Source organism: Bacillus rossius, chromosome 7, assembly GCF_032445375.1.
Source record: "Bacillus rossius redtenbacheri isolate Brsri chromosome 7, Brsri_v3, whole genome shotgun sequence".
Classification (NCBI taxonomy): domain Eukaryota; kingdom Metazoa; phylum Arthropoda; class Insecta; order Phasmatodea; family Bacillidae; genus Bacillus; species Bacillus rossius.
In genome coordinates, this window is record NC_086335.1 from 24050576 (window position 1) to 24068347 (window position 17772).

Here is a 17772-nt window from a genome sequence, read left to right on the forward strand (position 1 = left end):
AGTATGTAAATCGTATAATTGTTACCTAAAACCTTTGTCTGAAACAATTTTTGATAAAATAAACCATTACTGCAAGGTGTTCAAAAAACCTGGGATTGAAATAAGAAAAGAAATAACACATGTGCTATATCTAATTAGGTAATGATTATTTTTGTTAAATTAAATATTGTTAAAAACTTTTGTTTAAAGTAAATTTTATATCACATACCTATCATTACTTCAAGGGGTGGAAATTATCTTATTGAAATAAGATGTCATAATACCTATTGAAAAGATCAATTTAAAATTATATATATTTTTACATTTTACTCTACATATATCGAGAAAGAACCATTTCCAAACCTCCAATTTTATGCTCCGTTTATAGCTTCTCTCTTTCACAGACGCAAATATGTGAACGGCTTAACTCGAAGGAATGCATTGTAAAAAACTAAGGAACTGGCTGACTGATATACATTTGTAAAATTCACTTCGAATTCCTTCAGTTGGCAGTTAAATCAACATCGTTAAATTATTGGGAAAAAAAAAAAAAAAAAAAAAAAAAAAAAAAAACTGTCAAATAAAATATCGTATTAAAAAAATTGAAATAAATGTTTTGACTTCCTAAACATTAATTGTAATGATAGATATAAAATTAAATACTTTGAAGAATATCGTTTGGCAGTTTTTTTAAGTACATAAAGTTCTTGCGAGAAAAAAGTCATCGTAATGATAATAGTGATTTAGTGATAGATATGTTTGATTCCTTGCGGCCCGCAACACTGCAGCTCGGTTAACAATCGATCCTTCACACGTCGAAGACCGCTGAAGTAATCCCTGGAAGTACGTATGTATTGATGACGTAGGAAATCCTCTGACGATCCTAGCCTATCTCTTCTCGTGAAAGATTACTCGCGCAAACACCAGTGGCTGGATAAAAAAAAAACAAGCCAAACATCCGGCCGGCGGTGAGTCACCCTCCACGCGTCACGCCGGATAGAGAAGATGAAGGCGCGGCGCTATAAGAAGCCGGCGACCGGGGCCGGGCCGGAGCTGCCGGGATGCGCGTGTGGAGCTGCGCGCTGCTGGCGGCGGCGCTGCTGGCGTGGCTGCTGGGCCTGGCGGCGGCCCGCGACACGTGGTCGCTGAGGCCGCACTACCGCGGGCCGGTGCCCGTGCCCTTCAAGCCGTGCGCGCCGCGCCACAAGAGGGACTCCCGCGGCGTGTGCAGGCGCGTGTGGCCGTGGCGCAGGTGCGTTGGTGACCTTGCACAGAGCCCCTTCCCCATTTATTAGTGTCAAATATTTCCAACTACACAGTTAAATAAATAAATAAATATAATCTTTGAAAGATTTGTGCAATGGGAGTGCATGACTTGATGTAAGCTTTTGGACATACGCCATTGCTAAGCATGCATATATATATATATATATATATATATATATATATATATAAGATTGCAAACGTTACAATGGCCATAACTGTAAATGTGACCTGAGCGTATTGTGTAACTTGTAGGTTTTCAATTAATTATATTTGGTCCCACTCTCAGAGTCAACTCATAAATTAAAAAAAAATAGAAAATAGAAAATTAACTGGGGTCCCTTGATGTCTGGGCCCCGGGGATTTTGACCCCCCTCTGCATCTGGATGGTCCTGTATATGTATAAAATTTCGATGTTTGTAAAGTTGTACATCATACAATAGGGAAGGTCATTGGGTTCTCTCCTGGCTCTAGGCTCCAGCTAGGGGCGGTGGGAGTGAATGTTTTATTTGAGAGGGTATATCGTATTCATATTTACTTAGATACTTAAATTCATGGGCGTAACTGTTATTTTATCAAAAGTTTTAGAAACATTAAAAATTATTTTATTGAGACCATGAATTGGTACATATTCCAAGGCAAATATCTGTCTTAGTCAATGTCATGTTCTGTAAATGCATCCCTCTTTGTAAAACAGCCCCTCCCAGTAGCCGCCTCTGCTGTCATGGGTTCCCCCACTCACTATAGGCACATGCTGGGATCAGGGTGCCCAGATGATAGTTTGCAGGAGGGACCTAGATATCGGGGTATTTGTAATATTTTGGGAGATGAATGGTGACTTTGCCATAAAAAAAATTCTAGTTCCAACCCTGTTAAAAACTTTGTCCTGTCATTAAAATACTAGGCCCTGGTACTTTTAATAATTTTCTTAAAAAAAAACACCTGACTACACTATATTTTCTTTCGTTTCCACGTGAGCTGAAAAGGAGGGGAGGGGGGCATTGCCCACAGGCATGGGTGCCCTTGGCTAGGATGGTTACAGGCCAGGGACGATATCCATTGTCTGTGTTATGTATTTAACTAGTCTATATACACTGTAGATGTTTATTTATAAATGTAACTGAAAAATTACAGGTATTTGTATATTTACATGAAAACAACTGTATCACTACAAAATAGTGTTCGCAGTAATACAGGTTTTGATTCTCACCCGAACATTTATGCTTTGTATTGTGTCAGTACCTCCAATAGTTAAAGTTATTTGTAAACAGTGAAAAAAAAATTAATAAAAATTTTGTTGGAAGGTAATTAAATTATAATTAAGTAACGTATCGCGGGCAACAACATAAATATAAAAATGCTAACGTTTAATTATCATCTTTGTAACAATCACATAAATTGTTGTTAAAATCACAATTGCCAAAAATACTGTTACGATTTACCGCGGGTTCGTAAAGGATAGCCCAATTAAAGATTTTATTACACACACAGTTTTATTGATGGCCACTACTTATGTCACTTACAATTAATCTTATAAAATTTCCAAATAATCAATTGCACTTAAAAATGTTGCTTCACCAGTCACTCGTTTCTTACAATCCACACGCCTCGCTGGGCCGCACTTCTGGCGCAACTCTCGCCGCAGCACCCCTCGTGGATCTCAGCCGCGGGACTCCATCCCCGCACTCCGCCGCCACCATAGCACTTGCCTTCGCCGAGATCCCACTCGATGCCTCGCTCGGAACTCCGCCGCGCCCGCGACACTATAACCCGGAACTGAACTCTTCGCCCTGGAACCTTCGTCCAGGGACTTCGCCGCTCTTATCACCCGGAAACTCCGCCGCGGGAAAACTCCCGACTCCACTGAACTCACTCACTCCTTGCCCTGGAATCTTTGTCCAAGAACTTCGCCACTTTGCCGCACCCGCGGCACTATCGCCCGGAAGCTCCGCCGCGGGAAGGCTCCCGCCTGAACTCTCTCTCTCTCTTAACTCTCCTGCTGAGGCCGACGTCCTCTTTTTATATATCAGCCGCCATTTCTGGAACTCACGAGCGCGGCTGGGGCCAATCGCGTCATTCCGCGCCGACCCGACGGCAAAAATCTCTCGAAACACGTGTCGGTGTCAGATGTCTATCAGCGCCGCGCGGGGAGTGGAGGGCTGGAGGGAGGAGAAGCGGCGACCCAGGTCCGCACGGCACATCTCATGTTGCGGCGGCATGTGATGCAGCCCAGCTAGCTCTGCACCTGCGCGTGTTGTGGCCTTGCTAACGTTCGTAACAATACTATAAATATGGAATAGCATTTGTAACAAAAGGTAACAAGAATTGAAATCAGATTAAACAAAATATGTAAGCTATTCATCGTCGTCACTTAATAAATCGAACAATTCTTCTGTCTCATGCTCATCCGACACAGCCACATTTGACGTAGAGGGTTGAACGTCGCTCAAAAGCTGATGTTGAAGTTCAATGGTTTTTGTTGCAAAAGAATAACTTCTGTTCGTTTCAATGAGTTTCAGCTCTTCCGACGGTATTCCAAAAGATGTACAATCTTTATTTTTTTTTTCAACTGATCTCTCAACAGGATCAACGCATTAGTAGTTTTTAACGACAATCTAATGCGTTGATTTGTTTTTATAATGTTCCTAGAACTCTCTTTCGACTTCAGCATTTGAATTTTGGCAATGATAGAATAGTGATTGCCAATTGTGAAATCAAAGAAAAAGGATTCTCTCCTACAGCATTTTTATACTACAAAACCTCACTCCAAAATACAAACAGTGTTAGCAGTGTTATTCCACTTAATGAAGTTGATATTATGCCATTCTTGCAGCATACCGTCTATGAAATCGCTACTAAAACCCAATTCTTTGACTATATCGGCTATTTTATTATTTTCATTTACGTTTAATGTTTCTTCAACATTTAACATTGACTTTTTTTCAGGATAGTGACGTTAATTGGTAGTCTTTGTTGAATCCCCTTTGAGTTTCGTACTAAATTCAATGCACCTCTTCAAATAATTTTTATTTTCTTGAGACAACCTTGACATGGACAATTTCTGTTCAAATGTAAAGCCAAGGTGTGGATTTGTGTGCATACATTCGTTCGGAACTGGTGTTATCAACAAATCAACAGTTGGAAAAACTATGTTTATTCCACTTGATTGTATGAGAAGCACTAGAGTATCCAGTATTTTGTGGGCTCATTGTCTTCACCTTCAAATGCTTTTAGTTATATTTGTAGATCTTTTAAAGTATTTTTAAGGTAAAACATGTAAAGTTGATTTGAGTCATCACAATACATCTTGTACAAAAGATTAGCATGTAGCAATTGTCTTGAACCCTTGAAAGTGAAAAATTTAGCTTTAGTTCTTCCCACTGCTCCAGAATCCTGCGTACAGCTGGTTCAATTGAAAGCCAATGGGTTGCACAGATTTCAAAATTTTTAGTGTCTATTTCCCGCCATTGAAAAAACCAAACACAATTCACCAAAAGGCTGCTGGAAATTAAAAGGTTTCATGACTTCCGCACTATTACTGTTTATTATGGGACTTTTTGTGACCTGCTAGACTCCCTGAATAACAATGGAGTGCAGGGCCGGGTGCTCGATGACCGCGATCGTTAACACGTCGCTCTCATGCAACGAGTGCCGTGGGTTCGACTCCAACGGCCCTGCATGCAGGCCCCCATTTCAGTCAGCCAGCGCTTCGGGCAGATACTCTTGAGCCGCCCCCCTGCCTTTTCCAGTTCCCTCCAAACACTGTACAATGTTACAAATCAACCTTATTTATCATCAGTTTTAAAACAGCACATTCTGCAACTAATTACTAAGGTTTTTCAAAGACATATGCTGTAATTATTTATTTTTTCTTATTAAAATTTAATAATTGCATGTTGTAGTTTTATAAGGGCTGCAATAACTACCATAATGAAACATGAGTTATAACATACTATACAGTAAATCCATAAAATCATGTCCCAGCTGTAAATTTTAAAAGTATCAACTGTAAGCGTTTTAGAGTTCTGGTTGAAGGTCACAATTAGAGAATTCAAAACAGTTTAGATAAGCGCATGCACCAGTACCGTTTTGTTGTTTTCTCGCTTGCAGCGCCACCTACGCAAAATGACACACTCCTGAGCTGAAAGCATTTTGTGTTCTGCAATTTGCTAAGAATGAATCTGTAATTTCAGCCCTCCCCATTGGGATCTCTTTGTACGAAAGTGGTTGAACGTCGAAGTTTCTGACCACTGGATTGGTCATAATGGTTGAGATGACAGAGAGCTCTTTTTCGCTGGTCTCCATGTTCACCTGACATAATGCCATGCAATGTTTTTTTTCCCTTGGGGCTTTATAAAAAATTGTGTCTACGTTCCACCGCTACTGCCAGTTACTCCGGATGTGTTAGCCAAAGTGTGGGAAGAATTTGACTTTAGGTTGGATGTGTGCCATGTTAACTAAAGGTGCACATATTGTTAAGAAAAATTAAGTTAGTTTACCTTCAATTTGATGTATGATTTGTTGTAAATAGTCTATTAAACAGTTCTAATATACCATTGCAAGTGGGACATTCTGACTATTGTTAAATGAGTTGACATGAATCATTACTGTATGCTGCTGAACTTACTTTTCCCATCCCTAAAATTTTTTTGTCTTATTTTTTTTTGCACCTCAAACATTGGCACTCTGGGCAAATGCCCGGTTGGCCTATTTGTAAATCGGGGTCAGCCAGCATGGCTCTGATTTATGTTCACTGGGTCCGTATCCAGGTGATTGATAGCCCACTATAATTACAGCGGTCCTGCTGTTGAAGTCTCTGTGCATAACCATGTGACATAAAAACCATATCAAATTAAACTCATTGTAGTGCATTTGAAATGAAATGCTTCCCAGTAAGCAATTTTCTAATTGCAGCATTTTGAACATGTGCTTTATAAAATGTTTTCAATGTGTTACAGCTGAAGTCGCCTGACGATGGAACAACAAACTTAGCTCTCAACACGGGGAAGAGGTTGCTCACAGCTGCACATCCAAACAGAATCCTGTTTGACAGATGCTGACGACAATAGAGACTATGAACAATCGACTGCCCGTGATGCTCCGTCAGGCAGCATCGGGACAGACACTCGTGCTCCGCAGGTGGCACAGCCCCGAGGGTGAGCTAGCGATGAGAGATCCTGGAGCAAGATGATCTCTCTGCTCCCTTGCTTCCCCGTGGACAATGCGCGTATGTCGACACCTTGGTTGCCACGCAACGTCTTGCCTTAACCTGTCATCTATCCCTTCATTATCACCTGAAGGAGTTTGTTCACAGATGTATTCACTACTTGTTTAATATCATGTGTTTTTTATATTAATAAATGCTTATAAAAAAATAATTTTGAAAATGAATAGATTTTATTGAACCCAAGCTTACGGATCAGAATCAAAATTACGTCTTGAAGGATATGGAGCTTTTTTAAAAATCATATGGAAAATTTTTTTTAAATTCTATTAGCAATTAGGAACTCATTTAACCCTTTCTACTCCTTATTCGAACCAGGTTGGCCATTTTAAAATTCCTGTTTCTATACTTTGTTGAGTTTAGCTCTCCGATCCCTTGAATCATGTGACGTTAGAGTTGCTTGGCCTCTGGGTGAAGCGATCATCGACGTTACCGTCGACGTTGCAGTCGTCATCAAGGAGCAGTTACCTGCTTGGCCCTACATCCAACCTTGTGATTTTTATAGATTTTGGATTATCTGTGGCACTGTTTCCTTTGATTAGCGTGGATAATCGGGAATCTCGGGAGTCTGTTTCCACCAATCAAATTTTGTTTAATATCAATCTTAAAGTACTTAATTCTTCCATACAAACTTAATTTTTTTTAAGTACAATGTAATGCGCCTTAGTACACAATTATTTTTATCTTAGTGAAAATTTAGAAACATCCCATACTCCTGTGGCTATGTTCCATGACTAGGTTGGGAAAACAAAAGTCACTGGGAATATGCACTATAGTAACTTTATAAAATTATTATAATTAGGTTATTTTTACTTTCTTTTACCATGTTTAAAAACCCATTACAATTTTTTTTGTAAAACTGATATGTCTTAAAATTTACATGACCAAAGCAGTCAGCAATAAACTAGTTGTGTTATATGATGTTGAAACATTCCTACAAATATAGAAATCCATGAGCAATTTCTTGGGAAGAAGTCTCTCAAAATAAAATTTCTTTAAAATACAAATCAAACCAGTGTGGTTGCTTTAATCACCAGTACATAAATACATTATACACAAATTTTTATACAGTACGATTTATTGGAATTCACAAAAATTACGGTAAAAGACTACAAATTAATGTAATATATGACTATACATAAATAGTTTAACTCAACTAGACAAAACATGTGAAATTACTACAAATGCAATAAGCAAATCACACAATGCACAACATACACTACAAAAACAGTTTTATGAAAGTACGAAATAATGCTAGAATATTATAAAATATTTGTAACACACAGTGTCACAACACTGACCAACATTAATGTAAAAATATGGTGTTACTTTTAGAATTAATGCCACAATTGCACATAAGTGCTCATGTATACACACACAAACATGATGTGCACACATAATAGACTTAAAAATTCTACTAAAATACAGAAAGCAAGTGTTCTTACAGTATTTGTTTCAAAATATCTCCACCATCCTATTCAAATGGGGTGGAAAAAAATTGAGACAGTAATCCTGCAGTTCTAATGGGAACACTTGAAATTAGTGAAAGTGTCATACACCTAATGACTAAAAGGTGCATTTTTTAAAGGTGAGTCATTCATTGTGGGGCATGATAAATGTTTACCTGCCGCATGGTGAGTTGTAGCTGTACTTTAACCATACATGAACACACTTAGTGAGCTGATTTCAGCATCCCCCACTGAACAACGGGGTTATTACACATGTCATTCTTCAATCTGTGTGTGTGTGTGAACAAAATCCTGATAAACACACTACATAATTAGAATGGTAGGGCATGCTTGTTGGGTATTGTGCACAGGTGTTAATCTCGTAACACACAGCACATATGTGAGAACTTCATGCCAACAATATTTACCACAGAGGAACAACTCAGAAACTCAAGATAAAAGAGCAAGACACTTTTTTCATGTCACTGCCTACATATAAGATGGGAACTGTAAAAAAAAACACAACCTTCACTTGTCGTCACAACATTCACACACATTTTGGGTGGTATGGAATACCTCCAGGTTTAATTGATTAAATAGCCAACAGGCAACTGATTGTGACTATGGAAAACAATTTTTTTGGAAGAAAAAAAATTGTAACAAAATAGAAACAATACAATGAAATATGATTGTATATCCAAATCTTTGTGACAAGATATTGTAGATATTTTTAAGACGGTATGTTTATTTGAAGGTAGAATATGGTTGTAAGGATTCTGATTTACTGCAACATATACTTCTCTTTCTCTTAACGTTCTCCTGTACTCAAAGGTGTACACACAGGAAAGGATGGAGGGGATATACTCCTCCCCCCATCCCCCAATCCTAAAATATATATAAAAATATTATTCCTACCAATAAATAGAAAACAATTGAGAGAAAAACAGCAGAAAAAGTGGTTCTATTCCCCCCCCCTCCCCCTTTTCACAAAATGAAATCCCGCATATGGTCCTGCCTGTAATTATTTTAATTTTAGTCCCTACCCCCGATCCGGCTCTGCATAAAGGGTCTTAAACTATAACAAATACTCACCCCATAAAAGTATCCTAATAAAACATCTTGTGACTCTAAAATGTTCAAAAATTATTTCCTTTGTTTGTTTCCTCAACAATGCAACAAAACAGATGATAAAAGGATTTTCAAAAATATGTATTATAGTACAAAAGTAAAAAAAAATGTGTTTCAGTCATTATTAATTTCACACACACATACAAAAGAATGCTACAGAATCAATGAATATAAACCAAAAGCCACAACAATTTCTAACTTTGGTTTTAAACACCATATTTTTACATTTCTACTAATTATGTGGTACGTAATCTCCACAGCAGTCTTTGTAACCCATGTCAATTGCAACCCTTGAAGTAAAAATAAAAATAGGACAAGAGAGAAGTTTGGCTGGAAATAGGAACAGAAGTGCATACATACACTCACACTAAACACAAAATAATAACACCAGCAAAGTAAACAGAGAAACATAATCTCGGGCTTCCGTTGCGTGACGTACAGCAGAGACGGGAATGTGCAAGTTTCACAAACCCTTGTGAACATACCCAACAGCACAGCAGTGAAATGTGTGTTCACGAATCAGTCTCAGAGCAGCTTGTCAACAAAACACTTCCACAAAGCCCTTCAACACGAAAAGCAACCAACTAAAATCACTCAAATTCTAAGACCAAAGAATTATATAAGTGGATTAGATTAGACAGTGTTTGGAAACTGTCAGTTTAAACTGATGTAAAATAGTAAATATTTTACTATAGAAAAACATGGATCGTAAGAGCATAGCATAACATCTGCAGTTGTATCAAGATACATAATGTTTTGTTTCATGAAGTAAAGAAATACAGCGAGAGCTTAGAATCCTAAAATAACCAGAAACTTCAAAGCATCACCACCCATTACAATGGGTTCCTATCTTAGTGATGATCAAGAGATCTTAGTTTTTTTTTTTTTTGTATTTTTCTGAACTGGTGATACACTCATACATTATCCACACCTTACTGTCATTGTATTCTTAACAGCCTAGGAAAAACAACAGGGAATTAAAATCACACAAGACAGCCCACTCTTGTAAATTTAAAATTAAAAAAAAATATTTTAGCAGTTCCTTTCTTGCACTTAGTATCACACAAAAGTGTATGAGCAAAGGTGATAGCTCAGTCTAAAAGTATGAATTTACTGGCTATGCACAGTCTCCACAACCCACACATTAGCCAACAGAAGATAACTTGGTTACTGCCTGGAACACATCCACACAATGCAAACCAACGTGGCACCACAATAAGAGGGAGACCCCCGACGACATATACTGGCCCTGAGAGTGAAACGTCTGGTCACCAGTCAACTAAACTAAGCAATACCAAATAGAAATCAGAACAAAGTTAAAAAAAAAAGTAATTTCTGCACAGTATTACACTATAAAAAGTTCAATATTTAACTATGCTTGTATACAAGGGTGTGAAATGCACCCGACAGTTTTTTTGGGAAGACACTGGTTTGAAAACTCTGCAATCTCCTGGAGGTTTCAAGGCATGTTACTTATATATGTTTAGTTTTAAAACGTCCACGTATAACATACTAGAGCAAGAGATGAGAAATTTTGGAATCCCACTGTTAAGGGGATAATTGGATATGCATAAGTTAACAGTGTATACTATCACAATTGGTACACACACATACACCACTAATGTCTTGTTAAATACTATCGCAGCCTTATATTAAAATTCCAATATGTATGGAATGCAGTTGCTTTTATATTAATATTAAGAAACTACATGACTAAAAATCTTACAGAATACAAGTTAGTTTAAAAAGATCAAATAACTGATATATCCCACATATATGCACAAGTAAATTACTTAATTTACTTTGAACTGAAGGTGTTAAAGGAAACAATACAACTTAATTAAAAATAGGTTAAATTCCAAATAATTCATGTGTAATTTATTGTCATACAGCTAGAAATTTGTGGTAAATAAATGTATGGGAAAAATACACTGATAATAATATATGAAATTCAGTCAAAGTTCTACTCACGATCATTGTCATAATTGGGTTTTGTCTAATTGTATTATTTAATTTAATTTAATCTTTACCCAAAAATTCATTAAGTTCAAAATTAAAGATAACTGAGTTATTGGTGTTATCATCAGAACACTGCTATGCAGAATTAGCTAAAACAATGAATTTTTTTAAATTATTCACTATTATAAGCTATATTAAAAAAAGTTGTGTATAAAAACCAAGAATCAACTATAGTAGCAACAATAATAATTAACAATTTACTCCAATTCCCTCAACTTAGTACAGCTTCAGATTGCACAAATTAATTTAGCGCAATGTTAATTTTAATGCCCCAGTCTTGAACAGCACGTCTGTAAATTTCACTCAGCATGATATTGCCACAGGCAAAAAAAAGGTTGGGCATGATGCCGCGCAGTCTGCTTCAACTCGGTAAACAACAGATGTACCATGGCATACAGTTATCTATACGAGGGGCGAAGAGATGCATGCGCAGGTCTGACTACGCCATCGGCTGTTGTACAAACATAATCTATTGCAAGTTAAGTTGCGGCTATGGAGTGTTAAGGACCAATGTTTTTACATCCGTGTGTATGCTGCCGTGTCATACCGTTGTCGTCCGGCTACAACCCAGGACATGATGAACTTCAGTCTAGCTATTGGAAGGGAACTCGCACGCACAAACACACAGCAACGTAGGCCCATTCGTCTGCTGGTAACTGTACGTGAGTAAGCACCTGCAGTTGGAATCAAATTGGAATCATTTCTTCCAAGTGAGAACGTACTGCATCGTGTTCAAGTATTTGAGACAAAACGAGAAGTATTTCGGGGTGCATAATGTAATGAAGGCCACACTTATGTTGGTTGCACTTTAGTTTTAAGCAAGTCAACTGTGCGCACAATCGTATGAAATAACGACTCTATCAAATACTTACATAAGTCTGATGCTGTCGGTTGTACTAGCGGGAATATATCCGACATTTAATACTGGAACAGAAATGAACAGATGATTCACTTGGGAAAAATTGTTAAATGAATGGTGCAATGGAAAAAAAATCACCGGCCTGACAGGATTGGTTTGAATTAAGCAGAGTCGAATCACAGCTAATGGTGATTACATGAAGGATAGAGTATCAGCTAAGATATCTCTAAATTCACTGCAATTAAAAATTATTATTTTAGGAGTTGTTTGTACAGCCTAACCTCCAGCATGAAAAATGTGAGGTAGTTTATGTATAATGAATCAGTTAAGCCTGGACTATGATGATTATATGAAATACTTTGACCAAAAAAAAAAGGGGTTAGAATGCTTGTTCATGGCTCCTTAATACAAACTTATTTTCCAAGTTATTTTAACTTGAAAAGATTACCAAACATTATCAAAGTTATAATGTATAATTTTGATAAACATAATATTATATCCGGTGCTGTGGACACCACACTATTCCTGTGGTTAAGTCATTATCAAGAACATACATTTTAAAATGTTAAATATGTCTATTGAATATAAGATTGATCAGATACATCCTTAATGTTTTTACAAAATACCAATGGCCCTAAGCTCACTCAAGTGAAGCAGTTCAGGAAAAGTTAACTTGCTAAATAAACAGGAAGCTATACAACTTCTGAAAATCACCACTGGCATTGTAATGATGGAAGTTTCAACTAATGTTAACTATCATATCAACATTCTTTTAAAAATGACAGCAATACAGTCTTTTTAAAGTAAAGAACGAAACACTATCCCAAAATAAAGTTTGGTGTTCTTTTTAGTAGAAGAAGTTCTATTATAACTTACTGCACAGTTGCAAAAAAATGATGAGATAATCAGAATTATTAACAAATTAAAATGTAATGAGACTCCTGGTTAAAACCAGCCACTTAGATGCAAAACGTGAAAGGTCCTACTTGATAAATTTTGGAGAGGTAAAAAAGACTGCATCTAAAATGTTTTCAATTTGAAGATAGTCTTACAACAGAATAGTTTTACTGATTTTCGTAGACTGAGATTGAAAAATTAGCATACAAGGTTTTGCATCTCCAGCGACAATAGTGATTAATTTACGGCAGCTGCATGCTATAGAACACAAATCCATGAACCAAAAATACATTGAGAAATTGCATTAATAAAATTCATGTACAATCTGCAGAACCAAATGATGATTTTATAATATTCACTACATAACACCACAATCACACCCACAATAAATTAAACATTGTTTGCTTCCCTCTGATGGGATACCACACAGACCTTAATACAAAAGACAACAGAGAGCATAATTTTGAAAAACTTTAAAATTCATACCCACACAAAATTATAATCGTGCTGAGCTTTGTAAAATTTTTTAGTGAAAATGAAGATGCAACTGACCTATATGGATCAATCTTACTTTAAGTCTTACTTTCTTCCATGTGAAGGGTATGTATAACACTACTCACAACATACAACCTATCAACACTAGTTACCAAAAGAATTTTTATAGTGATGCTCCATTACAAAATATCACCACAACATTACTCAACTCACAACGGAACTTACACACACTTAAATATTGTCAGTACAGTTTATATACATGTATATAAATATAACTGGGCCAAAGTGCAATAAATCAAGATCAAAAAATATAAACAATTATGGCAGTGTGTAAAAATAATATATAAAATATAGTGATCAGCACTACGTATGAAATAATTTTATTTTACACTTATTAACACTTAAAAAAACATTGATTGAGCAAATAAAAAGTAAAGATAACAGAAAAATGCTAACAAGTTATGGCTAACTTGGCAGATTCTTACTAAACGTACAAATACTTTTAATGAAATGATAAACAACCGGTTGGCATTTATTCATCATGATACATGATGTAATGCAACTGTAAAGGTGAGAGTCTTTGGATTACATTCCACTGTCCCAGAAGAAGGCGTAGGCAGTTCCAGAACCTGAAACATCCACACATTATCAAGTGATTTCCATTCAAATTTACCATCAGTGAGATTCACATTAATTAGCATGCACAATACATCAAAATTCTATTCACAAAAGGGAGATTTACATGTTGCTGCTTTTGTTCGCTTCTTAATTAGCCAGAAAATTTGCTGGTGAAATTGCTAAAGATGTGGGCGGCTTCTATTGTTCACTGGCCTCTAAAAGAGTGAAGTTGCTGAGTCCAGCGGTTTCTGGGGTACAGTTGCTAACTTCACTGCCCACATCATATTATCAGTAGCTACCTGAGAAGTGCTGTGTCTAAACAGTTGCTAATGAAGATAGGCACTGTATGCATTTGCTAGACATCCAGCCAAATACAGTTTTTTTTTAAATTCTTGGTCCTTGTTTCTGGATTTGGAATGCCTCCAGTACTTCCATTTTGGTATCGAAACTTTTCTTTTTCTTTGTCACAGAACCACTTCTGTCCACACAAAAAAATTATTTCCGAATGCTGGTGTCTTCTTACATTTTTAGTAGCATCATCGAAATAAGTCAACGATAGCTGCTTCCTTTGCCGGTAATCTGCTCTAGAACAAAATAAGAAGCCGAGGAATAGCAGCACTGCGTAATTCGCCCTTTATGTAGAAATACAACACGCACTATAATGAACACATAAGGGCAATGCATGTGTTAGTTCTCTGGAACAAACATTACAATATGTATGTATATACATATATATATGTGTGTGTGTATAGAATTATTATTTTGGTTTAACATCTGCAGACGAGGTCATTAAAGATGGTCTTGCAAAACACAAATTAGGGAATCTAGAAAACGAAAAGGCTAGGCCCCAGGGGTGAAAATCTGTAGGATTCCCAGGAGGGATCTGCTGAATTACTGTTATTATTCTCATTTCACAGTTAATGATTTTGCAAGCGCAAGTAGGCACCCACAGTGCAGGTCTTCTTAATTCCTGCAAAACCTCCCCCCCCCCCCCCCTCCCCGCCACCTTCTGGATCTACGCCCAGGCTATGCCCTATGCATATTGTCAAAAACCACCCCAGCATTTGCCTGAGTGATTTCAGGAAGCCATGGGAAACCAGTGTTCAAAACAATGTCCCCTGAATGTTACATGTGATTGTTTACTACTGTGCCACTTGCTCAGACACAAAATTAGACACGTTTTGGGCTTCTTGAAAATAAGGCATAGCATGCAGTTAATATTTCTTCTAAATTGTTTTTTTTAGAAGAATTAGGTATATATAAAACTAGCATTATCATTAATAATATTAATTTAAACATAAAAAGTAAGTATGTAAGTCAATTGCAACAGAGAGTAAAAATAGTATAAACAAAAACTCGTGTTTGAGAAAAAAACTATAATGAGTCAAGACCCTGTAAAATATTGTACTATTAATACTAATCCACTATGGCAAAACAGATCGATTCTGCAACATTTCTAACATACTTACTGCATTTTACCTAGAAAAATATAGTGAATCCACCATAATCAAAATAAAAATAACTAAAAATGTACACAATTATATGTTCACTTTAATTGCTTATATTTAAAAAAGTTATTCTATCATACTGTAGGCCATACAAATGCATATTAATAGAGTAATACACAGTTTAGCTGTATTTTTATTGGCACTAAATACTGACATGGATCCAACCTCCACACACATTTTCAGTTAGGGGTGAACATTTACTTATAATTAGTTTTTAACATTCTCTATTCTACAATAATGAAGTACAATTAAATTTTTCCTGCACTGGTTGTTTAGAACAACTTAGAAATCTAAACGGATCAGTTAAATATAATTTTAATGTGCTTAATTTTTGGTTGCAGTTTTTCAATTTCATTGCGAGCATACTACATCAGTGAAAAAATCTTTACCAAATCTCTATGTTACATCAAATGTAAAACTTAATGAAAGAAATGAAAACTTGCAGAAAAAATAATCAACAAATAAGCCTGCGAGGCCATAAAAATTGAACACAATAAAAAAACTCATTAGCATTGAATGAAGATAAAATGTCTAGATGCTGGAAAGTGTGGATGTTGTAAACTAGATGATCTGTTTCTCTATATAAGTATACTAACACAAGGTGTTCAGAGTCACGCTGCAGCTGCAATGTTTAGCCAGTACTTTCAATCTAAAAGGTTTATGACAAGTACTAGTGTTGATTGTTTATTCTATGCAAACAATGAGAATGAAAATTATTAGAAAGAGAAAATAAACACTAGTGTGCACATACATCAATTAATGAATAATACAATAAGGAAAATGAAACTTGGCAAATTTTTTATATTTTTCTTAAAATAAAATATTCATAGAAAGTTTATTTGGATGCGAAATTGTATAGGGCATAGCATTGCACTGTCACTTGTAACATAGGTCTGTAGGTGTAGCTAGTAACACAAGTGAAACCTCTTTGAAACATTGGGCTAATGAAACACTACAATGCACAAGGCCTATTATAGCTCTAATGTCCAACCAGTTGTGCTGACACAGTTTTCATTATGATGCTGATTTCAATCACAATCACACGAAATTGTGAGAAATTTGAAACTATTTGGACAGAATATCGGAAAGCTATGCAGAAGAGACTACAGGACAAGATGCAAAACATCGCTCCTATCACCAAAGTCTCGTCCCTTCACCCAGGACGACACAGTCACTGCAGATGTCAGAGGCACATAAAGGCAGCGAAGATTAAGTTGTTTAAAACTTATGTCCGTGCTGTACATGTGTGCAGCCTAGGCAAAATACGTCCAATATTCAATATCTGAGCTGCCTATAAAAAAGTTTGAGGATTTGAAGCTTGGCTTTGAAACTTCCTGACTGAGAACTCTTGAATGTTCCCAGTTTCACAGTTAGGACGTAACTTGGCAGCAACACAGAAGCAACATATTTCCCTTTGTGCACACTTTACAGCATTGGAGCTCAGTGGGGCTGTCAAAAGTATTCACTATGTACTCATTTTGAACCAACTTAAATATGGGCTATAAATATTAGGTAATTAGAAACTCCAGTGTGTATAATACATATACTATTTTACTAGATTAAGAATCTATCATGCCATTTCACACACAGCTTTGGGATGTTCACACACTGGTTTCTCTGAGTCATCTACGGAGTGGTAGAGAGAAGCAAGAACCACAGGACATCCTTTTCTCTTCTCCTCTCCTCTCCCCTTGCCTCTCTGTCTCTTCCCTCCCATTCCACATCCTCCATGAGTGTAACTTCTTTCAAACTAACCATGACAAAATATTACAGGCACACAGAAGGAAGCTCAAAGTAAGAAAATACAACCAACCATCCCATCTTCCTGTATGCCAGCTGTGAGTTTTGGGAGACGAGAATATGAGTACTGTGCACATGAATTACACCCATGACACGAAAGATGCTGCATAAATACAGAGTAATAAGATCTATGGTACATACAAAATGAGGAATCTTTGTTCCAAGCAGGAACACTGAAGAAAACAAGATGCTGACAGTAATTTGATATTTCTGTATCAGAACAAGACAACCTCTCCCTCCAGTGCTAGCTCCCACTAGCCTAGAGCAGCCGACACGTGTCTCCAAAATAAACTAAAAATTGTTCAAAGTCTGGGGACTTCATTATACATATTTCAAAATATTTGTTATGTACCTATAAAATACCACTAAAATAATTATATTACAATTTACAATACTTGCAATTTTCTATCCACACAAAAACCATTTTGTTTGACTAACCTTTAAAAATTATAAATTCAATAAGTAATCACAAATCCTAAAGCCTAGTAATAAATGTACATCATTTAAGTCTGCTCATAGAGATACAAATGCCAA

The 17772-nt window shown here is 36.5% G+C and overlaps 1 protein-coding gene and 1 long non-coding RNA gene across 4 annotated transcripts in view; one reads left to right on the plus strand and one right to left on the minus strand.

The window, feature by feature from the left end:
* The first annotated feature begins 1021 nt into the window (after positions 1 to 1021).
* LOC134533749 (uncharacterized) lies at positions 1022 to 6620 on the plus strand. The gene is made up of 2 exons (XR_010075386.1): positions 1022 to 1231; positions 6201 to 6620. It is a non-coding gene; the product is annotated as an uncharacterized LOC134533749 (long non-coding RNA).
* An 853-nt stretch (positions 6621 to 7473) lies between these two features.
* LOC134533748 (protein Lilipod) overlaps positions 7474 to 17772 on the minus strand; it is a 104571-nt gene continuing 94272 nt past the window's right edge. The window contains exon 11 of one of the 3 annotated variants that reach the window (XM_063371364.1): positions 7474 to 13941. In XM_063371364.1, the coding sequence (XP_063227434.1) occupies positions 13845 to 13941 (97 nt within the window). In that variant the 3' untranslated portion in view covers positions 7474 to 13844. The remainder of the gene's footprint in view (positions 13942 to 17772) is intronic. The other 2 variants (XM_063371362.1, XM_063371363.1) reach the window with 2 other exon arrangements.